Source organism: Carex rostrata, chromosome 2, assembly GCF_964058835.1.
Source record: "Carex rostrata chromosome 2, lpCarRost1.2, whole genome shotgun sequence".
NCBI classification, from domain to species: Eukaryota; Viridiplantae; Streptophyta; class Magnoliopsida; order Poales; family Cyperaceae; genus Carex; species Carex rostrata.
In genome coordinates this window covers 3141954-3164196 of record NC_135919.1, presented here as the reverse complement: position 1 = coordinate 3164196, position 22243 = coordinate 3141954, and the positions used below count along the sequence as shown (strand labels likewise).

Below are 22243 nucleotides of genomic sequence, written 5' to 3'. Positions count from 1 at the left end.
AAGTTGCAACCATTGATTTAGTTGTGATACACTATCTTATTGCTACTATTTTTCGGTTGTGTTAAATGCATAGTAGCAACTGTTTATTTGGTTGCAATAGGTTATTGTTATGCAACTCATGCAACTAAAATTTGGTTGCAAGAATTGCACATGTTACAACCATGAATTTTGTTGCGATACACTATCTTATTGCTACCATTTTTTGGTTGTGTTACATGCGCAATAGCAACCATTTATTTTGTTGCAATACCTTATTGCTACGCCGTTCTTGCAACCAAATTATGGTTGCAATAAAAAAAAATTATTGCAACCAAGCAATTGGTTGTGAACATATTGCAACGAGAGATATTGCAACCACCGGCAACCAATTTTCTTTGTTGTAAAATTATTTTATTGCAACCAATTTATGTCTATTGTAACCAATTTTTTGGTTGCCCGACATAAAAAATGGTGTACATATGTACTCTACAAAGAAAGTGCAATATGGAATTAAGCCTTTACACCTAATGACACCGCCAAGATCGCACCATATATATATTGCGATACTAAAATCCGGTAGGTCTCACCGTTCAATGACAAGTCATATATGGGACGCTTCAACAGGTCTTGAAAATATGGAGTTGTTAAAATAAAACAAAATATTTCCAGCAGTAGCAGTTTTATCCATCCAAAAGTGCACTTACTGACACGCTTCAATATTTCGGCCATAAGTTATTCATACAAGCTCCAATTAATTAAGGTGATTCAAAATTATATGAAAACCTGACAACAAGCTCTACAACATTTATGTGAACCAATATTTCAGATTCAGAATATATCATGGTCAAATAGGTGTGACAAGAGAACTGATCAGTTTGAATTATTAATTAGTTAAGTGAGAGTTTTGAGTGTGTTTTAATGTGATCAAAAAGGTGTTTGTATCTAGCTTTATTTTGTGGTTTCTAAATAGTCTTTTGAGTGTCTCTAATTAAGAAGTTAATTAAGGTGTATTTTGAGAGAATAAAAAGTAGTTGAAGTAATATTAATTGTTAGGTAACTCTTAGTGGAAAAATATGGCTATATAAGGGTCCAAACTCATTTTGTAAGAAAGCAATTGAATTAGAGGAGGGTTCTAATACCTCATCATGCTTCATGTTTTATATTTTTATTTTCAAAGTTCAAATTGTCAATCCGAACTGCTCAACATGATATCCATACTAAAATATGGTTGGAGGCCAAATTTTATAATTTTTAGTGATTTTTTTTACTATTTTTTAAGATAGGTACAAATCAATCTTTTCGTCTTCAAAATCGAAATAGTTGGTCTAAATCTTTCAACACGATTTCATATGAAAATGTGTTTGCAGACTAAATTATATATTGTTTAGAATATTTGACTATCTAAACAGAAAATCATTATTTTGAAATTAATGGTCTCTAATCTTTCGAATTGATCTTTTATATTTAAAACAAATTAATAAAAAATATAAATTTTAGTTTAAAGGTAAATTTTCATATAATTTAAAGACAGAACTAGGCCCAGTCGTGGCCCAAAGAGTAAAACCTCAAATTCGTCTTCACAACTTGTTTCTTCTTCTCCAGCTGAGAAAAAACAAATTCCACTTCTCCCATACTTCAGTTAAGAAATTGAAATATTGTAACTGAAGCATCTGTAATTTGATTCTTCTTTAAAGTAAAACCCATGGCCCAAAATTAACGATAGATAAAACTAGGCCCATCCACGGCCCAAAAAGTAAAACCTAAAACTCTTTCTTCTCCAGCTGACAAAAAGCAAATTCCACCTCTCCAGTACTTCACTTCAGACCCTCTTACCGGAGAGAAGATGACAGGAGAGGTTAAAGAAGAAAGCAACTCTAGTATGAATAAGAGGTACTTCGTTGCTGTTCATGTGGGAGCTGGATATCATTCCCCTTCTAACGAGAAGGCCTTTCGCCTTGTCATGAAGCGCGCCTGCCTTGCCGCTGCTTCAATTCTCCAAAAGGTTTCCCTTTTGTTTCTCCCGTTACTTGTTGATTCAGTGGGGTTTAGTAATTGTTGCTAATTACAGCAAAATCTGTGAATTTAGGATGATGGTACAAGTCTCGATGCTGTTGCAGCTGCTATTCAAGTTTTGGAGGTTTGTTTGTTAGATAGAACAATTCATCTAGGGTTATTCAAACAGTCGGTTCGGTTAAAATCTAATTGAAATAGTCAAACTAAAATTTTATTTGGTTTTCAAAAATCTAACCAAATGAAAAAGAAACGAAGTAAATTTAAGTTTGTTTGGTTGCGAAATAAGAGAAATTAAATTTCAAAAGGCCAAAACTCAATATCAAGAAATTAAGAGAGATTAAACTTAACCAAATGTAATAAACCGGAGTAATTCAAGTAAATATCAAGAAATAATTTGCTTGTTTGGTTGAACTGAAGTAATTCAAAATTTCAACCGAACTGAACCATTTAAACCAAAATTTGACAGTTTGGTTGAAAACCAAATAAACCGGATCCAATGAACACCTATAAATTCATCTACTGAATGTGCAAAAAGAAAGAAAAAAATTTATCTTATTTCTCTTATCTAGGATGACCCAATTACAAATGCGGGTAGAGGATCCAATTTAACAGAGGAGGGGCATGTAGAATGTGATGCAAGTATCATGGATGGTTACTCTGGCACATTTGGAGCTGTTGGATCTGTAAGAGGTACCTAAAAAACTAAATTGTGCAACCAAATTTTTTTTTACCGTCTCGTTCTCATTTATTACAAACCATTGGTCTGACCAAAGCTTCTATTGTAGATCAGGTGTAAAAAATGCCATCCAAATTGCAATGCTATTGGTCAAAGAGCAAATGACCGGGTCCTGCAAACTGGGTCGGATACCTCCAATGTAATTATTTTCTTTTGACATGTCTTTAGTTAGTTCTCTCATTAGTGAAATCTAATAATTGAAATGTCGGATTATGTATGTATTATCAGGTTTTTGGTTGGTGATGGTGCTCGTGATTGGGCAAAGTCAAAAGGGCTAAATGTACCGGCAACAGTACAAGAAGCAAATATGGTGTAGTTTTTATCCTTATCTTCTATTAGTAATTGATTTTCATAGTAGATGAAAATTTAGAACACCCCCATGTGATCATGAAATTGCAAAAGAAAGCCAACTTATTTATTATTTGCAAAGAGACCCTGATTTTTTGGGAAAATTAAAAGGTGTTTACTATCTGATGAATTTGGGCACAGTGGTCTTTTTTTTTTTGAGCTTGCTATTTCCTTGTGTTGTTTCAGATATGTGGCATTGAATGATGCTATAAAGCAATCAACTAGGTGGAATTATATTTTTTTTTTTAAATATTGGAAGTACAAGGTCTTCTCTATGATTTCAGGAAAACTTGGCTGTATATGCATGCCTCAATTAGAATTCATAGGAGTAAGATCAAGCATAGCGTTTATCTTTCCTTATAGTTTCTTTGGTGTAAAAGCAGTGGTTGGTGACAAAGAGAGCGAAAGAACAGTGGTCGAGATACAAATATATGCTTGCTAAGGCTACCTCATCTTCTCATTCAGGTTTCCTTATTGCTTTATGATAAAAAAAATGTGCATATGAACAAGTTCTTTTAAAGCTATCTATCTATATGTTATGTACTTGTGGTTACTTAGCATGAGAAATAATTCCCTGGTTTCACTGATACAGAGAAAATAGAGAACTCAAGTGCATCTACAAATGAAGAAGATATAACAATGGATACAGTTGGAGTAGTTTGTGTTGATAATTTAGGTCGTGTGGCCTCTGGGGCATCAAGTGGCGGTATTGCATTGAAGGTGCTTCTCGATTTTTTGTTTTTGTTTAAGCAACCTTCACTGCCTATTTCATTTTGACATTGACCTATGAATTTATTGTTTAATTATAAATTGATAAATTTGTGTGGTAAACTTAATACGGAAATAAACGCAAAAGTTGTGGAGGAAAAAATTGATGAATTTTTGAGGTAACTATTCTATTTCTGTATGTGTAATTAAAGTTTTTGTATTTTTCAAACCTCGTTAGATCAATGGTCGGGTCGGATTGGCAGCCATGTACGGATGCGGGTGCTGGGCATCATGCAAACCCGACCCATTTGGAGCTACATTTCCTGTTGGTTGCTGTGCAAGTGGGGCTGGGGAATACCTGATCAGAGGGTTTGCTTCGCGTGAATGTTGCATCTTAGCCACAATGTATGTTATTTCTCCACTCCCTTTAATGAACTACGCTACTATGCATTTTTTAAGGCTGTTGGTATTTTTCTGAAACCTTGATGTATATTTATTTAAAAAAATTATTAATAAGTTCTGTTAGAATTTGAGATGGAATTTGAAGAGGAAATATTTCATTTATTGAATTACATTGCTTATAAGAGTTTATATAAGCTAATTAGCCATTGTGATATTTTTCTAATTATTCTACTAGCTGTTTTGCTTTTCTAAAACACAAAATTCTAATCCAACAAATTGATTATAATTGATTGGATATTAATGTAATTGATATCGTAATTTTGGAAGTTAATATTGATAAGGTTTCATATAGCATATGCTGCTAAGTGTCTCCAAGTTTCTTATTTTTTTTCTCTCTCTGTTCAGGTCAGAGTCGGGCCCGTCGTCAGCATGCAGCAAAGTTCTACAGTCTATTGTGCTAAACAGTAGTCAGAATTCACATGATACAGGTGCCGGTTTATTATTGGTGCAAGCTGACCTTGTTAAGGTTGACCATCCTTTGTAGTTTTCAATTGTTAAAGATATTGATCACCTTATAACCATTAAAAAGTCGACTTACCATCCTCTGAGATATCTTAAACTTTGAGTTGATGTGGAAGATCTGGACCGTTCAAATCCTCTGCACAAATCTCAAAGCACAATAATTCTGTACTGCCCCTGCATTCCAAAGAGGCACTGAAAAAACATTGGCCTGGCTTTTGATAAACTGAAATTTTGAGATATCTCAGAGGATATGGACTCAAAAAGATTCACAGCTTTGATAGTGATAAGTTTATATTTTTATTAGGAAAATGAAAGTTATTCTCGACTTAAAGCAGTAGAACTCGCTGCGGCTTATTCATCTGCCTCATTTGGAGTTGGCTACATGGGAAGCTCTATGGACCGTCCCAAGGTCTCTCTCTCTCTCTCTCTCTCTCTCTAGAAAAATTGGATGTGGCTGTCAATGTTATATTAATAAAATAACATTACAACAGCAACAAGTTAAGACTTTAATTAAATTGAGAGAGAAAACAGCCAACAATTGAAACAGGTGCCTAGTACATGCTCTCACTCAATTTGTACCATATTGTCCAGCTTATCCTTTTTTGGTCATGTTTGATCCAAATTGCTATTTGGGCCCAATGGGCCGTGTATCCTGCTTATATGTACTATGTAATTTACTCTTGTAGAGAGAAAATTAATAAATTAAGTTTACTTCACATACATTGTCTCTCCTCTCTTCTTCCTCTTCGCACCGAAACCCTAACATATTTTTGGCATCTTATATAACTATAGGGGACCTTTTTTGCCATATGCATCTTGGGTCTAATTTGCATTTGTGAAATTTCAAGAGTGTTATATCTTGTTTCAACCATTCATGAATTAATGACATGTTTTTTTGCTTTGTCACTTGCCAGTGTTTTGATAAATTTTCTTATTTGGTCCTTGCAATTTTGTCCCTGGCTTTGTCACTTGCAATTTGGTCCTTGCAATTTTGTCCCTGGCTTTGTCACTTGCCAGTGTTATATCTTGTTTCACATACATTGTCTCTCCTCTCTTATGTTCACAACCCCACTGTAATCAGTAAATATATTTTAAAATTTCTTACAATTTTGTCCCTGGCTTTGTAGGTAATGATTCTCAGAGCTCCAGAACAAACGAGGGATGATCAGATAAATCATTTTGCAATTCGCATTAATCTTGATTATTAAAAACACAGCAGATGCATTATTTATCCTGGGGCCGAAGTTAACTGTTGTAGTGATTTTTTTTTCCATTCATTATTAGATTGTATTTGTTGCTCTTGCATATTAATTTCAAGTTCCTAGTCTTTTAAGCTCTATTAGTGGCTTTAGCTGTTAATTATTAGTTATTGCTGTTATGATATCTATTTGAGATTAACCGATCATAGCACTAATTATTATTAGTTCTTTTTAGCATTTAATAAGCTTATACTAATTAGTTGATAACTAGTAGATAACAGCTACCAGGATTTCCTTGTAAATACGTTTCTTATTAATACAATTGTTAGTGGCCAATCAGACCATTAACCTTCAAATAAAAAAAATTCATGTTCATCAGATGGTCATGTGTCAGAGGCCAGATGGGATTAATTTTTTTTTTTTCAAATTTGAGAAATATTTTTTTAGATATACCTTTTATGGAATCACCTTCCCTTTAGTTAATACAGCGAACAAGCACGAAAACTAACATCTAATTAGGTTGAACATTAGAGCAACTTCGTTTCCGTGATTGTTAAAAATAAATTTATTTGTCACACCAGTAATTTAACAATTCTTTTCACATTAATTTCAAAATATTTCCATCACTGCAATTTCAATTCCCGTCTCATAACCAAAAAAATAAAGTTAATTTTCAAATTAATTTAAACAATAATTTTTAGTAATTATAGAGATGGATATATTTATACTAATTACAAAACAATTGCAGAACATTATGTGATTCTTTCAAACATTTATAATTATTTTGCATGTAGAATGAAGATCCTTTTAGCCAGAACTACATCTTCGTACATACATTCACTCAAACGCAAAGTGGTCAGTTTAGTCAAAACATACTCCACACGTACAAATGTTGTAAACGGGGTAAAAAATTTAACACAGCAGTTTTGACTTCATGCAGCACACAAACCAGATGCAGCGATGTTTTGATTCTATAGGCCGTGCGATGCATGAAGTCAAAACTGCTCTGTTAAAATCATTACCCATGTAAACGTACCTTTAAATTTGACTTCCCACAAAAAACTGTGTTTGAAAATTTGCATATTAAAAGGTAAATCTGAGAAGCATAAAAATTTCAAATATATGTTGTACCCTATAACCCAGGGAATCTAAACTGGAGCAAAATCCAGAATCCAAAAAATACAAGGTTCCCTGAAAAAGCTATTAAATTTCTGACATGCAAAACTTTGCCAAAAATTGCTGGTATCAGAGAAAGAAAAGGGGCGCTCTTTTGCCAAATCAAATACCAAGCACCCCGGGAGAGGGGCTAATGATAACTAATTCCTATTATTATTATCATTATTATTACCACTACTAATCCCCTATTAATATGCTAAATTTTTGCAATGAATGTATCAACTATGTACTTTTCCCATTATACTGCAGCAAGCGTACCATCTACTGTACCATTTTCGTCAGAATCCAGGGCAGGTACTTTTGGAGACTTTGACATCACTCTTGAAAATCCATAACCTAGAGAGCTCCCACTAGTAGCACACAACTGTATTTAATGTACAAAGAAAAAGAAACAACAAACATTAAATCATTTAAATTCCAAATAGCCTAAACAAAGGTACTGTTACTGGTAATTTGGTATTACATGGTGTTTCAGTACAGTATAGCATCATCCCGGTTATAATTTTGACCATTAGTAGTTTCATAATGTACTGGCCCCTTGCGCTTTTAATCACTTCTCACTTTTTCTTTGGTATAAAATTGTCTACTCAACAAATTTGGTGACCAACAATTGACTGGACTAACTCTCGGTTACATTTGACTTGAAAAAAACTCTTGTAGAGTGAGGCTATGGCACTATGCATAGCGCAGATTGGATCAATATCTTTGTTTTCAAAGTTCAAATAGTTAATTTAAACCTTTCAACATGATCTACATATGAAAATATACTTGCTGACCAAATTTTATATTTTTTTTTTAAATTTATTTTTTAGATGGGTAGAAAATCACTACTTTTGAATGGTCTAATTATTTAGCTCAAGTGATTTTCTACCTATCTAAAAAAAATAACAAAAAAATTATAAAAAATGTAAAATTTGATGCAAAAGCGCATTTTCATATGAAGCTCATGTTGAACGGTTTAGATCAACTGTTTAGACTTTGGAAATAGAGATATGGATCCATAGTACGGACCAATCCGCGCTATGAACATCAATAGAACAGTAAGCCAGTTTGTTACATAATCTCAACAGTAAAGGAAGTAGAAAAGAAGAAAAGTACAAGAAGAAAAACCATACATTTTCAAAAAATTACAGAAAAACCCTTTATGTTCATTATGTTCAAAAAGTGATTAATATACAACAACATTCACAAGTCCCAACTGTTTGTTACATAATCGCATCAGATAAATGGAGTATGAAAAATATTTAGTGCAATAGATTAAAGCACTTCTTATTTTATGTAACATGGATTCTTCTCATTTATCACAGTTCCTTTTGAGTGCAAGGCAAAAACGGCGATCCAAACATAAAACAAGCTTAATTTGTGTTCCCTCAACAAAGTAGGAATTGTTTTCTTTGTAATTAATGAAAAAGGGAGGCTTTCGAAAATTTCAAATAATGCAAAACACTCCTTTTGAAATTCCCAAAAACATTTGAAACAGATTGAACTGTTTCTCAACATAGATAGCCTGTGATAAAGTAGGCTTCAAAACTAGTTAAAATCAAAGCACGAGTTGCAAAAGGTTAACAAGGAATAATTGCAAGGTGGTACCATATGTACAGTGAAAATTTTGCAAATGTTAGTGAGGTCGGGTCTTGGCACAATAAGTTTCAATTAGAAAATGCTAATGTCTGGAATTCCAAAAAAAAAAAAATTGTCATTGGTAAGGGTTCAAACTAATAGCTGTCCGACGACAATGTAAGATTTAATTATGGACAAGCTATGGAATCCCAAATACCCACCATATGGTACACTATCAGACAAATACTAATCTCCTATTAGAAACTAAAGTTCTAAAGCAAAGTTCATCATGATAAACATGTATATGTTCCTTTCAGTTGCAACTTCTAAGACAAAAAAAAAAAAAAGGTGCTTTCCGAAAATCTAAGTAACTGACTTAAGCAAACAGACATGTGGAAGCAAAGGCACAAAAAGACAAAAGAACTAATAAAATAAACATGTTTTGTATTAAATGATATGTCAAAATACGCAGAATTTGTACAATCACGCCTTGAGTGCAGTTGTCTGCTTTTCAAGGACTGAATAACAGCAGAAATATCCACACCTTATTTTTTAAGTAAAATACTACTTTGCTTATGTCAATCGCCCTTATAGCAAAATAGACATTTCTTATATTGCTTTCACGTGTTGCAAAACAAACTGTCTTTAATTCTTCAAATTTGATTTACAAATTGTCAAGATTAAAGTACGCAATAACTTCAAAACCTCATTGTGTATCCTAACAGAAAGAGTACCATTTAATTGCCGTTTTCAGTCAGAAAAGTTTGTACAAAAGAATATACTAATATCTAACCCTAAATTGCAAAACAAAAAAAAAACCTACATCCTTAATTATTGAAAAAGGCACGGGTTTGTTCAAAAAAGATTCCTACCATTAGTTTAGCTGTGACCATTATTATTTTGAGGACAAATTTATCAGCAAATTAATACTGGTTTCTGCAGTATAGAATACCATCCACTTCAATCATATTTTACGAAAATAGATTTAAGCTAAATTTAAGCTACTTACATATTAGTTCATAAAATAAAATTATCACTGTTTCATGGTTTATTACGTGGTTTAAAAACAATTTTGAAGGTTAACTAACAGAAAACCTTTAATTTTATTTTCTCCATCAAGGAGCTATTTTGCATTTATAGAAAATAATGGTTTTTTCCTTTGCAATTTATAATTAACCTAGGGGTTTTGATGCAATTTATCTTTTCTGAAAGTACAGTAATTTATAGCATTCGTCCTTAAATTCTACTACAAATTTAAGTACAGTCAACACAGAAAGGTATTTTCAGATGGCATTTTAATACATAAACTGAGTGCTAATTATAGAGAATACTGGGTCCTCTTTGCAACTTAGGGGTTTTGTTTCAGCCTCTCCTTGCTGAAAAGTATATTAAGTTATAGCAGTTGTCTTTAGAAACTACTACAAGGCACTGTTTAAAACACAGTCAACACAGAAAAGTTCGTTTTAGATGCTTACAGACACGTCACTTTAACACAGAAACTTGCTAGTTTACAACACAGCTATATGAGCATTCCAAAATCAGTCAATTTTTCTTTAATAAAATGAGTACTTGTTAATAACACAGCTATATGAGCACCCAAATCAGTCAATTTTTTTACTTTAAATGATTTAAAATTAACAAATTGAACATTCAATAATAGTGAAATGAAGTAAACTGGTTGAAACCATTATTACCAACTTCAAGCCCATGCTGCTGCGAAAATAAGATTCTTGCGAAAAAAAAACTATGTTTGATAATTTTCAAAGACATGGAAATTATGGAATCTAGGCAAGGGTGACTCACTGGGTGAGACACCAACAAAAAGGGAAAATTGAATCCAAATGCAAAATATGAAATTCCATTATATATAAACAGCAGAGAATTTTAAATCCGGGTCATTATTTCAAAAGTGCCCAGAATTCTACAGAATCCAGCAGAATTCTGGGCCACTTTTTGAAAGGACAGGCTTTGTTCTTTGCGGTTCTTTAAATGAATTTCTAATGTTAATTTAGAAATTCAAGCACAGTTATAGGAAAATGTAAAAGAAAAGATAGAGAGATGAGCATGGATATATCTCACAACTCAAACAGTAGTATAGTATGCAGGTATTGATGCAGAATTCAATGCAGGTATTAGTGCTTCTAATTACCACCATGCAATACTATCTACCACAGATACACTCAAGAGAGCAATAACACAATCCAAAGAAACAATAGTACTAATTCAGATGATACATTCAGACTTCAACGCACTAAAAGCGAAGCAAAATAAAATGGAAATTACTGAGACAAACTATATGTAATTATGTCATAACCAACCTCAGTGAGCTCGGAGAGATGGCGAGACCTAAATTCATTGATTGTTGCTGCAATCTCTGATGTTGGCATCTTAGCCTAATGTACCAGGAAATAAATAAACATATCATTGTACAAAGAAAATAATGTGCTAATAGAATAAAAGAACACAGGCACATTGATAATTAGTCCTCTGAATGTAAATGTGGTGGTGCTTATTTTTAATGAAACCTACCCAAAATATATATTAAGATTTTTAGATGCTTCGAAAACTGTCAGAAGTTGATAGAAGTAAGTTTGCACCTCCTTTCATGCCAAAACAATGAACAATTTCAAGAAGCTCTTTTTCCCCATTAAAATGAACATCACATCATGTGGTTTCAGTATAAGTTCTGTTGAAAACTATATATTAATGTCTGACCAGCACTATCACACTACCTGTGCAAGAACAGCAGCTGCCAATTGCAGACTTGGCTCCAAGGTTTCAGGGACAACCTTCAAAAAAAAAAAACAGAGTTCTAACTAGTTAGTAAAAAGAAGGTAAATGAAATCGATAAAGGAAAAACTTTCCTAGTACTAAAGTTGTATAACAAATTAATTAATTAAATAAAGGTAACTTACAGCAGATGCACCAGCTTTTTCCAAATTAATGCCATGGTCAACATCATGAGCTCGAACAAAGGTTTTCACATGGGGGAAATATTTGCTCAGTGCCCATACTGCTCGGTAGTTTGCACCGGGTGTATCTAAAGCTATGGCAGCAGCACAGGCTCTCTCCGCCCCAACTTTGTGCAAAACCTGTTACAGTTTCATTCAAATTTTGCACGATAAGGATGAGATAAAACAACAAATAAACATAAAAATGTCACATCAGATCTTAATTCTTAACCAAGCATTCTTGTACCAGCAACTGATAACAACAAATATTAGTATACTGATAGCGAACTAGATGTGTCTCGTTATAACAAGTAAAATTACTTGAACCATATTTTTTTTGGATGTCATTTATTGAAATGATAAATTGATAGTATTGCTCTTCATTGTTAGGAATCACATACCTCCCTGCTTCCAGCATCTCCAAAATACACTGGGAGGTCAAGAGCACGCCCAAATGCAACCCGATCACTGACAAAAATATTAAATAATTTCAATTTGAATTTACTGATGCTGCAAAATAATAGCATGCTTAATTTATACAAAGAATCTGGGCTACAAGAACATTAAGTTGAACAGATGTAGCAAATTCAAAATGTGAAAAAGATACTCCATGAATGCAAAACTAAAATGTCAAAAATACAGAAGACTGTAAAAAAAATTGCCTGCTAACATCGAGTGCAACAAATGGGATTAACCGCTCTGAAAGAAGTTGAGCAATGATCTGAAATGGTTGTCAGAAATCAAATTAACATCTCACAAAAAAATAATAATAATATTAGAAGTTCTCTATCAGTTTGCAGGTAATAGAAAGCACCTGTCCAACACGCCCAAACCCACATATGATTATGTGGTCTTGCAAGTCATCTGTCTGTAAACAAAAAACTTGAAAAATTATTAACACCCCACAAAAATATCAACTAAGGGACCATGGCTTGCAGATCTGGATTTCAGTCCAAGCTTGTACCAGGTTCTTGTGCAATGTAAGGGTTACTTTGTAATAGAGTTAGTTAGACATGTTAGTTAGACATGATGTTAGTTAGTGGCATGATTGTAAATAGAGCTTATGAGATAAACAGATCAGTTAGTTAGTTAGAAATGATTAGTTAGTGGCACAACATGTAATTAGCTAGAGATTAGGAAACTGATCTGTGCTCTATAAAAGAGATGTAATACAGCATTTGTAATTACACAATCAAAGATGAAATAAAGATTCTCTTTTGAAATCCTCTGTCTCTCTTATCTCTCTCTTTACTTTGGTATTGTTTTGTAGGGAGTTTAAAGCTAGTCTATGTCTTACTGGTACTAACTTGATGACGCATCTCCATACCCAATCTACTCAGGCACTTTATTAAGTCTCAACTCTCAACTAGATCTTTTTGCAATTTTGTTTTTGCTCCAAAATTGTAACTTGGAGATAAATTAACATCTTCTCAGGCAATTTCATAGCCAGAGATGAAGAGGGCATTTAACGGATCTACATATCAGAAGTTTCAGCACCAAAAAGACAATTATCGGTTAAAAATTAGTGGATCGAACTAGGGCAATCCGGGACGTATAAAAAATTCATAGAATCTGGATAATATGTTTTAAGAACAGAACATATTAGAAAAAGAGTGAGGGTACGGTACTATGCATAGGACATATTGGTCTGTAGTATGGATTACTATTTTCATTCTTAAAATTCAAATAGTCAATTTGAAGTTCTGAACTGTTCAACATGACCTCCATATGAAAATGTACTTGTGGATTAAATTTTACATTTTTAATTTTTTTTTTTTTTTACTATTTTCAAGAGGCAAACAAATCAATTGATCTAAAGATTCTAGACCATTTAAAAGTAGTAATGTTCTACTATCTACAAAAATAGTAAAAAATTCTAAAAAATATAAAATTTAGTCTTTTAAGTACATTTTCATATGGAGATCATGTTGTACGGTTTAGACTTTGAAAATGAAAATATTAATTCATAGTAAGGACCAATCTGCACTAGGCATAGAACCACAGCCTCACTTTAAAATAAATTCAGGCCACACAGGCACAAGAACATGTAACTGTATGAACCAGCTGGCATGCTAATTCATGCAATGCTTGTAAACTGAAACCACAACATACCTCACTTTCAGCTGGTAGTAAGCTTCTGACATCATGCTGCTCGAATGTTGATGCAAGTAGCTGGCCACCGGCAGCAAGATAGGGAGTAAGAGCCATTGAAATGCCAACAACCAAAAACAACAAGGAGGAAAGCTGTGATGACAGAAGGCCCTGCAATGTTTTTTACATCTGAAGGGTCAGAATAAAGAAGTAAAAAGACGATTACTGAGTCTATTCAACAATGAACGGACATGTATTTTACACGATTCAGCAAACATGACATTACTGTTTCAGTGTTCGTTTATTTCTTGGTTCATTTATTTATGTTGCTCCTTGGTCTTTCCTGTCATATCATATGACTGATTGACTGAAGCTTAAGCAAAGCTAATAATTGACCTATTTTGGAAGCATAACTAAGGTTTAATGAGTTTAAGAGTACAGTGCCGCACAACTATGTTTTGGTAGTACTTGAGTCAGTACAAAAGGAAGAAATTTCTGCTTAATTGACAGAATTTAGAATTACGGGTTCAAGTAAAAATTCACACGTAAAACCTGCATGAGAAAGAGAAAGTGAAACCTGATTAACAGCTTCTCCAAATGCAACAAAAGCAAACTCTCCTCCAGGAGCAAGCATCAAACCAACCCGTATAGCAGCTATGGAAGAAATCCCAAATAACTTGCCAACTAAGAGAACCAATAAAGTCTTCCCGGCTATTAAGGCACCCAGAGTTCCTAATACAACTGGGAAGTTTGAAAAGAGAAGTTTCGGATCAATAGACATGCCAACCTGAAAAACCATAACAAAAGCAATAATTTAGAAAATTGTATGCTATTCAATTAGAGCTTTTATTTTCTCTTACAAGTCATTGCCCTGTAGTTACGAATAAGAAAGTGCATCGTTTCCATATTTTTATATAACAATATATTAAGAGTGGGGCTATGGTAATATGCATATTACACATCAGCCCGCGCTATGGACTTATTTCTCTGTTCTTAAAGTTCAAAAGGTCGATCTTAACAGTTCAACATGATCTTCATATGATAATGTAGTTGCAGACCAACTTTTACAATTTTTAGAATTTGTTTACTATTTTTTTAGATTGGTAGAAAATCACTTGATTTGAAAATTCTGGACCATCAAAACGTAGTGGTTTTCTACATATCTAAAAAAATATAAAATTTGGAAATAAGGATCTTCCACTAGAGTTGTCTATTTTACCCAGACCTCTAATTAGCACATCTTTTTTTTATTTTCCTCTCAAGCACAGGTTAAACAAAACCGGTTTCAATTCTGTACTAAAATCTATGGAGCAATCTCCTCAAGTTAATCTAAATAGGAAGGAAGAAAATAGCCGAACTTTTGGATTGAATACACGTCGATTGAAACAGTAAACATAGTTCAAAAGATATCAGTCCATTTTGCAAAAGCCTTACCAAGACATCAGGAAAAGCAACAAATTGTTATAAAACCAAGCACTTACCGTCATAAAAAACAAACCTAAAAGGAGACCACGATACGGGGCAATGTCAGACTCCACCTGAAGAGAGAATTCTGTCTCAGCTAACAGTAGTCCAGCCAAAAACGCCCCTAAGGCCATAGAAAGACCCGCCTATGCAAGAAGTAATTATTATTATACTCTATTAAATTCACAAGTTGAGAAATAAAAAAAGAGGTGCTACAGTGCCACATACCCGAGCTGTAAGAAGGCTTGTGCCAAGAATAACGAGGAGGGTATTTGCAGAAAAAATCTCTGCATTTTGGTTTTCAGCAATTTGTCTATAGATTGGCCTCAAGAGCTGCCAGATTAAAAGGGCGATGGGAATATTTATTACAAAGCATCAGATTAAGACTTCAACACATAAAAAGAAAACTTTAAGCTTAGATTCGACCCTGATAGCTAGGAAGTATGCATTTTATGTAATTAAAATTTTCATATACAATAAGTCTATTAAAAATATCATATTGTAATTACCAAACGGCCCCCAGCAATAATAGCAGTTATGGCGACCATTGCCTTCACTGCTGCTTTTCCAAGTGCTTCTGCTATGGCTTGGAACCCAACCTAAAAATGAAGTGTATGTTGACATAGTTAAAAAAGACAAAGAAGCGAAAACCGAAAAGCATAATATATCAGAAAAACTCTACAGGGATAACAAAGAGAAGATTACCCCTCCTTTAGAAGAATTAGGTGATATAAGCGGTATGAGAATGAGCAAAACTACCACCGCAATATCCTAGGAGATAGCAACGACAGTGAAGTTAGAAACACAGGCCAGCAAAAAGGAAAGATGGTAAACATGCTCATACAAAATTACAAACAGATATCAAACAATCTGGTAAAACAGCAATACATCAAACACAGTACACAAATATATTACTGATGGTATAATGAGTTTGAATTTACCATTCATGGAAAAAAAATTACCTGAAAAAGCAAAACAGAAAAGGTGGCCCGTCCATAACGTGACGTACTTTCACCTCTCTCCTGAAGAACCTGTGAAGAAAGCAGGTAACAGAAATTCTCTCAACTAATTTGGAATATTCAGATTTGAGGGGTAAATAGGGAAGTATTGTGATGATGAGTACCTGCAATACAACAGCAGTAGATGATAATGCAAGACCGCTGCCGATTACAACAGCAGCGGGGCCTGGTTGACCACAGAAGGAGTGGCAAATCAATCCCACGGCTGTTGCTGTGGCCAAGACCTAGCAATATAATGGAACTCTTTAATATGAAAAGATGCTTGTACTTGTGATTTGACACATACTATTGTGATGGAGCTTTTAAATCACCTGAGCAGTGCCTAGCCCGAAGACATATTTCTTCATTGAGCTAAGTCTTTCAACCGAGAGCTGTAAAAGGTAAAGCATTAGACCACTTGTCAAGAGAAACAACCTCACTTTTCCAATTAAAAACTCAACATGTAACTGAATAAATGGGCTTGTTAATCCTACCGACCAAAAGCACAAGCTTTGCCTGTGGCTTTAATTAGATGGATAAAGGGCAGCACACGTTTTTTTAAATCAGATACTTTCTAAAGGCTTTTGGAGATTACTCCCAAAACCGCATAATGGCATCACTGCAATTTCATTAGATTTATCGAAAAGGTTGCAAAAAGTACCTCCAATCCGATATTAAAGAGCAGAAAGACAACTCCAAATTCAGCAATCTCCTTTGTGACATGAACATGACGAATAAAGGAGAACCCATACGGACCAATAAGAACACCTGCAGCAAGGTACCCCAGTACAGGACTCCCTAAAGAAAGGAGATGAGTGCATCAGCGGCGTAGAATGACAAAACAACATAACTTTTTACAGTTGACAAACGAATGACCCAATGCATGCATGCAGAAACCAAAAAAAAGAAAAAAGAAAATCATAGATGAACTACGTAACAAACTATTTAGAATGGGTCTATCAGACTGCAAATGGAGTAAGACAGAACCCAACAAGCCAAAGAACGAAAGTTACAAAACATAGAACTCATATTTCTATTTAACAGAGATGGAATACCTCCAGGGATTCTCTGGAAAATAGGCACAAAAATTACACTAGCAAGGAGCAACGATAAGATATCCAGTAGGGAAGCTTCTCCTTCCTTTAACTGCATAACAATGTAATCAAGTCAGTGTCGCAAAAGGTAAATTATGCACAACACACCCGAACTTTAGTATTATATCCACCTCAAAAACACACTCTTCTTCGGAAAATATTATTGACAAAATGATACACAGTATAAACTTAATGTCAGCACTTCAGATGATGATAATAATTAAATTCCATGCGGTCTATAAGCACACTTTGTATATTATTAAATTTTAAGCAGTTAGAATAAATATAGCTATTTATGTGAAGTTCTAAGAATATAACCTCCTGATGAGGTATTCGCTCGATGAGTTTCATTATCCTTTTTGGAAATTTTCTAATTGCTTTGACAACAGAGCCTGTAGTTGAGGTTACTTCTTCAATGCCTGTGACTACATCGGGCTGCAAGAAATAAGCATTCTTCTCTGCTCGATTAACTATGAAAAACACGCTGCAAGTAATAAGATGTAGGAATATAAGATGACCTGTAATACATTATTCATGATAAATTATTACACTACTTTTAGAGAACAGAAGTACAAATTAAAACCATATGTAAATCATTCCCAAAATAAGACCAACACTGAACTGAAATGAGTTTATGCCACATATAGAAAACAAGTAAAAAAATGATTAAATAAGCAACCGGAAAAAGAATTTGCGACAGAAGTTTCTAATTACAGCTGCAACTTGACCTAATAAGACACAAATGAGTACTGAACAACCTTGTTGCGAGCTTGTGATAAGTTGCAAGAAACCTAACAAGAGTCCCAGACAAAGGAGATGCTTTTTAAAACGGCTCACTATACGGCAAGAAATGCATCTTAATGAGATAGTAGTGACAAGAAAACTAGAGATAAATTGCAAGAAACCTAAAAGTCCCAGACAAAAGGTTTATTCTTAACATGACTCACTACACGACAAGAAATGCATCCCCATAAGATTACACTATAAAGATTTGGTTGGTTGGATAATACACACAATAAAGGAAATAAAATTAATTAAAGATTAATGTCTTAATGGTCACGCTATACTACTCACCCAATGCCAAGAAAGAGTGCCCCAAAAACAACCTTAAGAGCATGTGCCCTCAAGAACTTAGCCAACCCACGAAAAACTGAGCTTAGTGTGAACCCAGTGCCATCCTTATCAGAAGAGAAGAATGAAGCTGAGAAAAAACGGGAAGATCTCTTGATCAATGACTTAGGGGCACTTGTGATGGAGGTTTGTTGTGCCTCTTGTTTTTTCATTCCATCCTTGGGTTTCTCTGATTCAATTTCACTTTCCTTTTCAGGTTCTACAGTTGAAGTGTCAGAACTCTCTTGGATAAATTCATGTGAAGGTTCAATCTCTTCAACAGATGAGTCAACAGGAGTTGACGCCTCCGTGTTCAATATCTCGTCTATTTCAGATACAACATCATCTTTAATTGCTTTAATTGATTCTTCGGCAACCAGTGGCTCTTCAATGCTTGTACCCTGTGCACAAACCCACTAATAAGTTAAATAAGTCACACAAACTTCCAGTAGTGATATCTTGTTCATGCCCAGTCTCAGGAATATTGGTAATGTGATATTGAACAAAAATATAGTACAAGGAAGTGAAAGTAGCATAAAGTACTAGATTTTGGTATAATATCAGTCACTATTCACATCTATATAGTACCAGTACATACCAGTAGTTGCTACAGTTAAGTACCTGATTGTCAGCACTTGACAATTGTGGCTCTACAACATCAACTGAACAAATCGCCTTTTCAGCCTTCTGCAATGCTACCTCAGCATCACTGACACGCTGGGCCGCCTCCAGCTCAAGAGCTACGGCTTGTTCAGCCAAAAGCATAATATTTGCCACATCCTCTTCTGCCTTGGACGCATCTATTTGCGCATTTTCGGCTATCTCATTCAACCTATCAACCTCCTTTTGTAACTGCTGTCTCTTATCTTGCAACTGTTTCAGCTGCTCTTCACAAACTGACAGACTACCCTGCCAATCACTAATTTCCTTCTGACAAGATAAAACAGCCTTTTCTTCATCCGCGATCTCAGTTGAACTGGTGGCATCCTTTCTCTGAGCAAGGGTTTCCATGGCTACTTTCAACCTTGCTTCAGCCATGGAGAACGACATAGTAGCCTTGCGGACCGCTTCTTTGGCAGTATCCTCTTCCTTCATTATTTCTTGGATGTTAGAAACTGCAACAGTCACATCTTTCAAGGCACTCTCAGCTTTGTCTTTTAAGGCTATAGCTGTTTCAGAGATGCTCTGTGCCTTCTCTTCAAACATAGTGCTGTTCAATTGGGCTACCTCCAACTCTTTTAAAGCCCTTTGGAGAAGCTCGCGCAAGGTTTCTAGCTCAACCGAATTCTTTCCTTCTTCGACAGGGACACATGTTACAGTGTTATTAGTCGATTCGGGATCTTCATCAGATTCAGATTTTCTGGTACTTTCATCAGTGTAAGATGGTGAGTCATCAGGATTGCATTTTAGTTTATGTGCTTTGAATGTATTTCTACTTTTGGATAGGAATGGTGGATCTCTATCTATAGATGATATAAGTAGAAAGTTCGCAGAGAAAGTTTCTAGGCTTTTTTTACTGTTTTTGACGGAGTAAGACCTATTGTTGACCCTAGATTGGACAGGAAAGCTGCGGCCTCTCCCAAGCCAAGATATACTTGAACTCGAACCAATGCCACGACAGAGTGCTAAATCCATTTTCGAATCACCTGTCAAATTAACACAATCAATCAATCACAAAAGCTTCCTAAAAATCAAAATCATCGCGCCTATTTCCAATCAGCAGTGACAGTAACTAAAGGCAAATCAAACGAACTTACTTCTACTTGTCGACAAGATTTCCCAAATGCACCGAGCTCAAAATACCCTCTTCAAACCTAATTGAAGCTATCAGGAGCGACTGGAAGCCAGAGATGGAGCTAAACCGAAGGAGAAGGAGAAGAGCTCAGTGGAAGTGAAAAAGAGACATGCACGCGAATAGAGAAGGAGAGGGAGAGAGAGATTAGAGGAGAAATTGACAAGTGGCGCCGTTTATATAGTGGTTGTTGGAAGTGTCTCCGTCTCTCCGAGAAGAAAGAGAGGCGAGTCACGCGAGAGTCATGAATGAGAAGGAACGGTCCGCCAGAAAATTTGTCGAAATAACCAGTGGAACAGAATTCGAATGACCTAAGGTAACAGAATATTTCTCTTTGGATCTGATCGTTCAATCAGAATCCGCACCACTATTAAAGATGTTCGTGCGTTCCACCTCGGGCCAGATTGGCCCGGATTCCGATCGGACGGTTTACATATAAACATAAATATTCTGTTACCTCAGAGGATTTGGTTTCCAGGAAAATTTGTCGAAATAACAGTCGACCGAATTCGTATCACCTAAGGTAACAGAATTTTTATGTTTGGATCTAGATCGTCAAATCAGAATCCGGACGACTATTAAAGCAGTTCCGTGTGTTCCACCTCGTGCTGGATTAGCCGGATTCCGTTCGGACGGTTATGGTTTAAAGAGAAATATTCTGTTACAACAGAGGATATTGGTTCCAGTGGAACCGGTCTATGAAATTAAAATGTGGGTTCCATTCACCGAGTTTCCAGTCACATCTTGTGGTACGGTGTAATAGAACAATTCTATTTACAGTTTTACGAATAAAACACTCGATCGCTTCTCCTCTTCGTCGCGGCTCGCGTCGGGGTCTCAAGGAGGAGCCAATGGCGTCAATTCTTGATGTATTCACCTCCAGTTTTTGTTGATCAGCACATTGTTTTGCGCTTTCTCAAACCTGGAGCTGTCCGGTTCGGTCCTCAATGGCTCATGAAAAAAAAGAGAAAATAATCGTGCTTAAAAATACAGTAACACCCTCGAAAGAAAAATAAATTACATTACTGCCCTCGAGAAGTATATTCCCTGGGAGGGGAATATCAGTTTTAAGCCCAGGGAAGATATTCTCATTTTACGAAAATAGGTCGCTTTCATTCAAGGGTCAAGTTGTGAAATTAGTTTATCCGATTATATTTTGCACAATATGACAATATCACGTTGCCAGGCATAAAAACTGTATCTTTCTAAGGAAAGCTTGTAGGACCACCAATTAAGCTGCATTTTATGGATAGTAATTTATTGATAACAAATTAATTTGACGATTATGAGTTTATGACAACTGTTAAAATAAATTATAATTATAAAATCCGACAATTTAAACGTTACTTATATTTTTGCACATCTTATACATAGATAATACGAAAATTTGAAAATTTAATAAAACTTTTATTATTCATCAAACGATTCAAAGTTTACAACCTTACGTACTTAATGAGATATAATTATATTTAACGACATTAATATTATAATTAATGGTACGTAACTTTTTTCTACTATTAAAATACATTTTACGCTAAGTCAAATTTAGCACTAATATTGTCAGATTAAATCGTTGTCAAAGAGCTTTTAGACTGATTGTAATTTATCTTTCTTTTGGATATTTTTCCTTGAGAAGGTTTTTTGGATAAATATTTTAACAGAGTAATATTTACTTCATGTAGCGCAAAATCCATACACAGCACTGGTTTGATTCTATAGTCCGTGCGCTGTCTGAAGCTAACACTGCTCTGTTAAAATCTTTACCCGGTTTTTCCTTGTGCACTAAAATTCGTATGAGAAAAGAGGCATACTTTCATAATTATAAATTCATAAATAGAAGATTTATTTTACTTGTTATTTTTATATTTTTACACAATGAACAATGCCCACCTTTTGATCCTGGATCACTCGATCTGCATTAAATGGCTGTGATTTTTATCTTGCAAAGCCAGATGAAACCACAGTTCAACTTTTTTTTTTCTTGAGGCATCCACTTTTAGAGAGAAGTATCTCACTTTTGTGCTTAATAGGCTCTGATTCGCTTTACAATATGCGCACGAATATTAAAGCGGAGCACACAGATTATAAAGCAGATTTGAC

General features: G+C 34.7%; 2 protein-coding genes across 3 annotated transcripts; one reads left to right on the top strand and one right to left on the bottom strand.

The window, feature by feature from the left end:
• The first annotated feature begins 1749 nt into the window (after positions 1-1749).
• On the top strand, positions 1750-6122 carry LOC144569210 (N-terminal nucleophile aminohydrolases (Ntn hydrolases) superfamily protein). 2 transcript variants are annotated; one of them, XM_078319456.1, is made up of 11 exons: positions 1750-1981; positions 2066-2116; positions 2562-2682; positions 2783-2867; positions 2957-3038; positions 3460-3541; positions 3669-3796; positions 4023-4189; positions 4592-4712; positions 5013-5117; positions 5836-6122. In XM_078319456.1, the coding sequence occupies exons 1-11, from the start codon at positions 1823-1825 to the stop codon at positions 5914-5916; spliced, it is 1182 nt and encodes a 393-aa protein (XP_078175582.1). In that variant the 5' UTR covers positions 1750-1822; the 3' UTR covers positions 5917-6122. The 2 variants fall into 2 exon arrangements, with proteins under 2 accessions (XP_078175582.1, XP_078175579.1); XM_078319453.1 differs by having other exon boundaries at positions 3457-3541.
• Positions 6123-6944: 822 nt separating this feature from the next.
• Positions 6945-20423, bottom strand: LOC144569209 (K(+) efflux antiporter 2, chloroplastic-like). Its single transcript, XM_078319439.1, has 22 exons — positions 20109-20423; positions 18973-19997; positions 18316-18752; positions 17560-17725; positions 17203-17293; positions 16809-16945; positions 16480-16539; positions 16273-16392; positions 16112-16180; positions 15855-15920; positions 15659-15748; positions 15378-15482; positions 15167-15295; positions 14263-14472; positions 13707-13856; positions 12409-12462; positions 12257-12315; positions 11996-12062; positions 11559-11735; positions 11376-11432; positions 10962-11036; positions 6945-7447 (listed from the first exon to the last, which is right to left on the bottom strand). The coding sequence occupies exons 2-22, from the start codon at positions 19984-19986 to the stop codon at positions 7322-7324; spliced, it is 3459 nt and encodes a 1152-aa protein (XP_078175565.1). The 5' UTR covers positions 19987-19997; positions 20109-20423; the 3' UTR covers positions 6945-7321.
• Between the last annotated feature and the right edge of the window lie 1820 nt (positions 20424-22243).

Excerpts from the sequence above, each read along its gene's own strand:
- LOC144569210 (XM_078319453.1), top strand. The coding sequence starts at position 1,823 with ATGACAGGAGAGGTTAAAGAAGAAAGCAACTCTAGTATGAATAAGAGG. Across the intron at positions 4,190-4,591 it reads TGTTGCATCTTAGCCACAAT|GTCAGAGTCGGGCCCGTCGT; the intron begins GTATGTTATTTC and ends CTCTCTGTTCAG. Across the intron at positions 4,713-5,012 it reads TGCAAGCTGACCTTGTTAAG|GAAAATGAAAGTTATTCTCG; the intron begins GTTGACCATCCT and ends TATTTTTATTAG.
- LOC144569209 (XM_078319439.1), bottom strand. The coding sequence starts at position 19,986 with ATGGATTTAGCACTCTGTCGTGGCATTGGTTCGAGTTCAAGTATATCT. Across the intron at positions 17,726-18,315 it reads GCACTCTTTCTTGGCATTGG|CGTGTTTTTCATAGTTAATC; the intron begins GTGAGTAGTATA and ends TATTACTTGCAG. Across the intron at positions 15,749-15,854 it reads CTAATTCTTCTAAAGGAGGG|GTTGGGTTCCAAGCCATAGC; the intron begins GTAATCTTCTCT and ends CTTCATTTTTAG.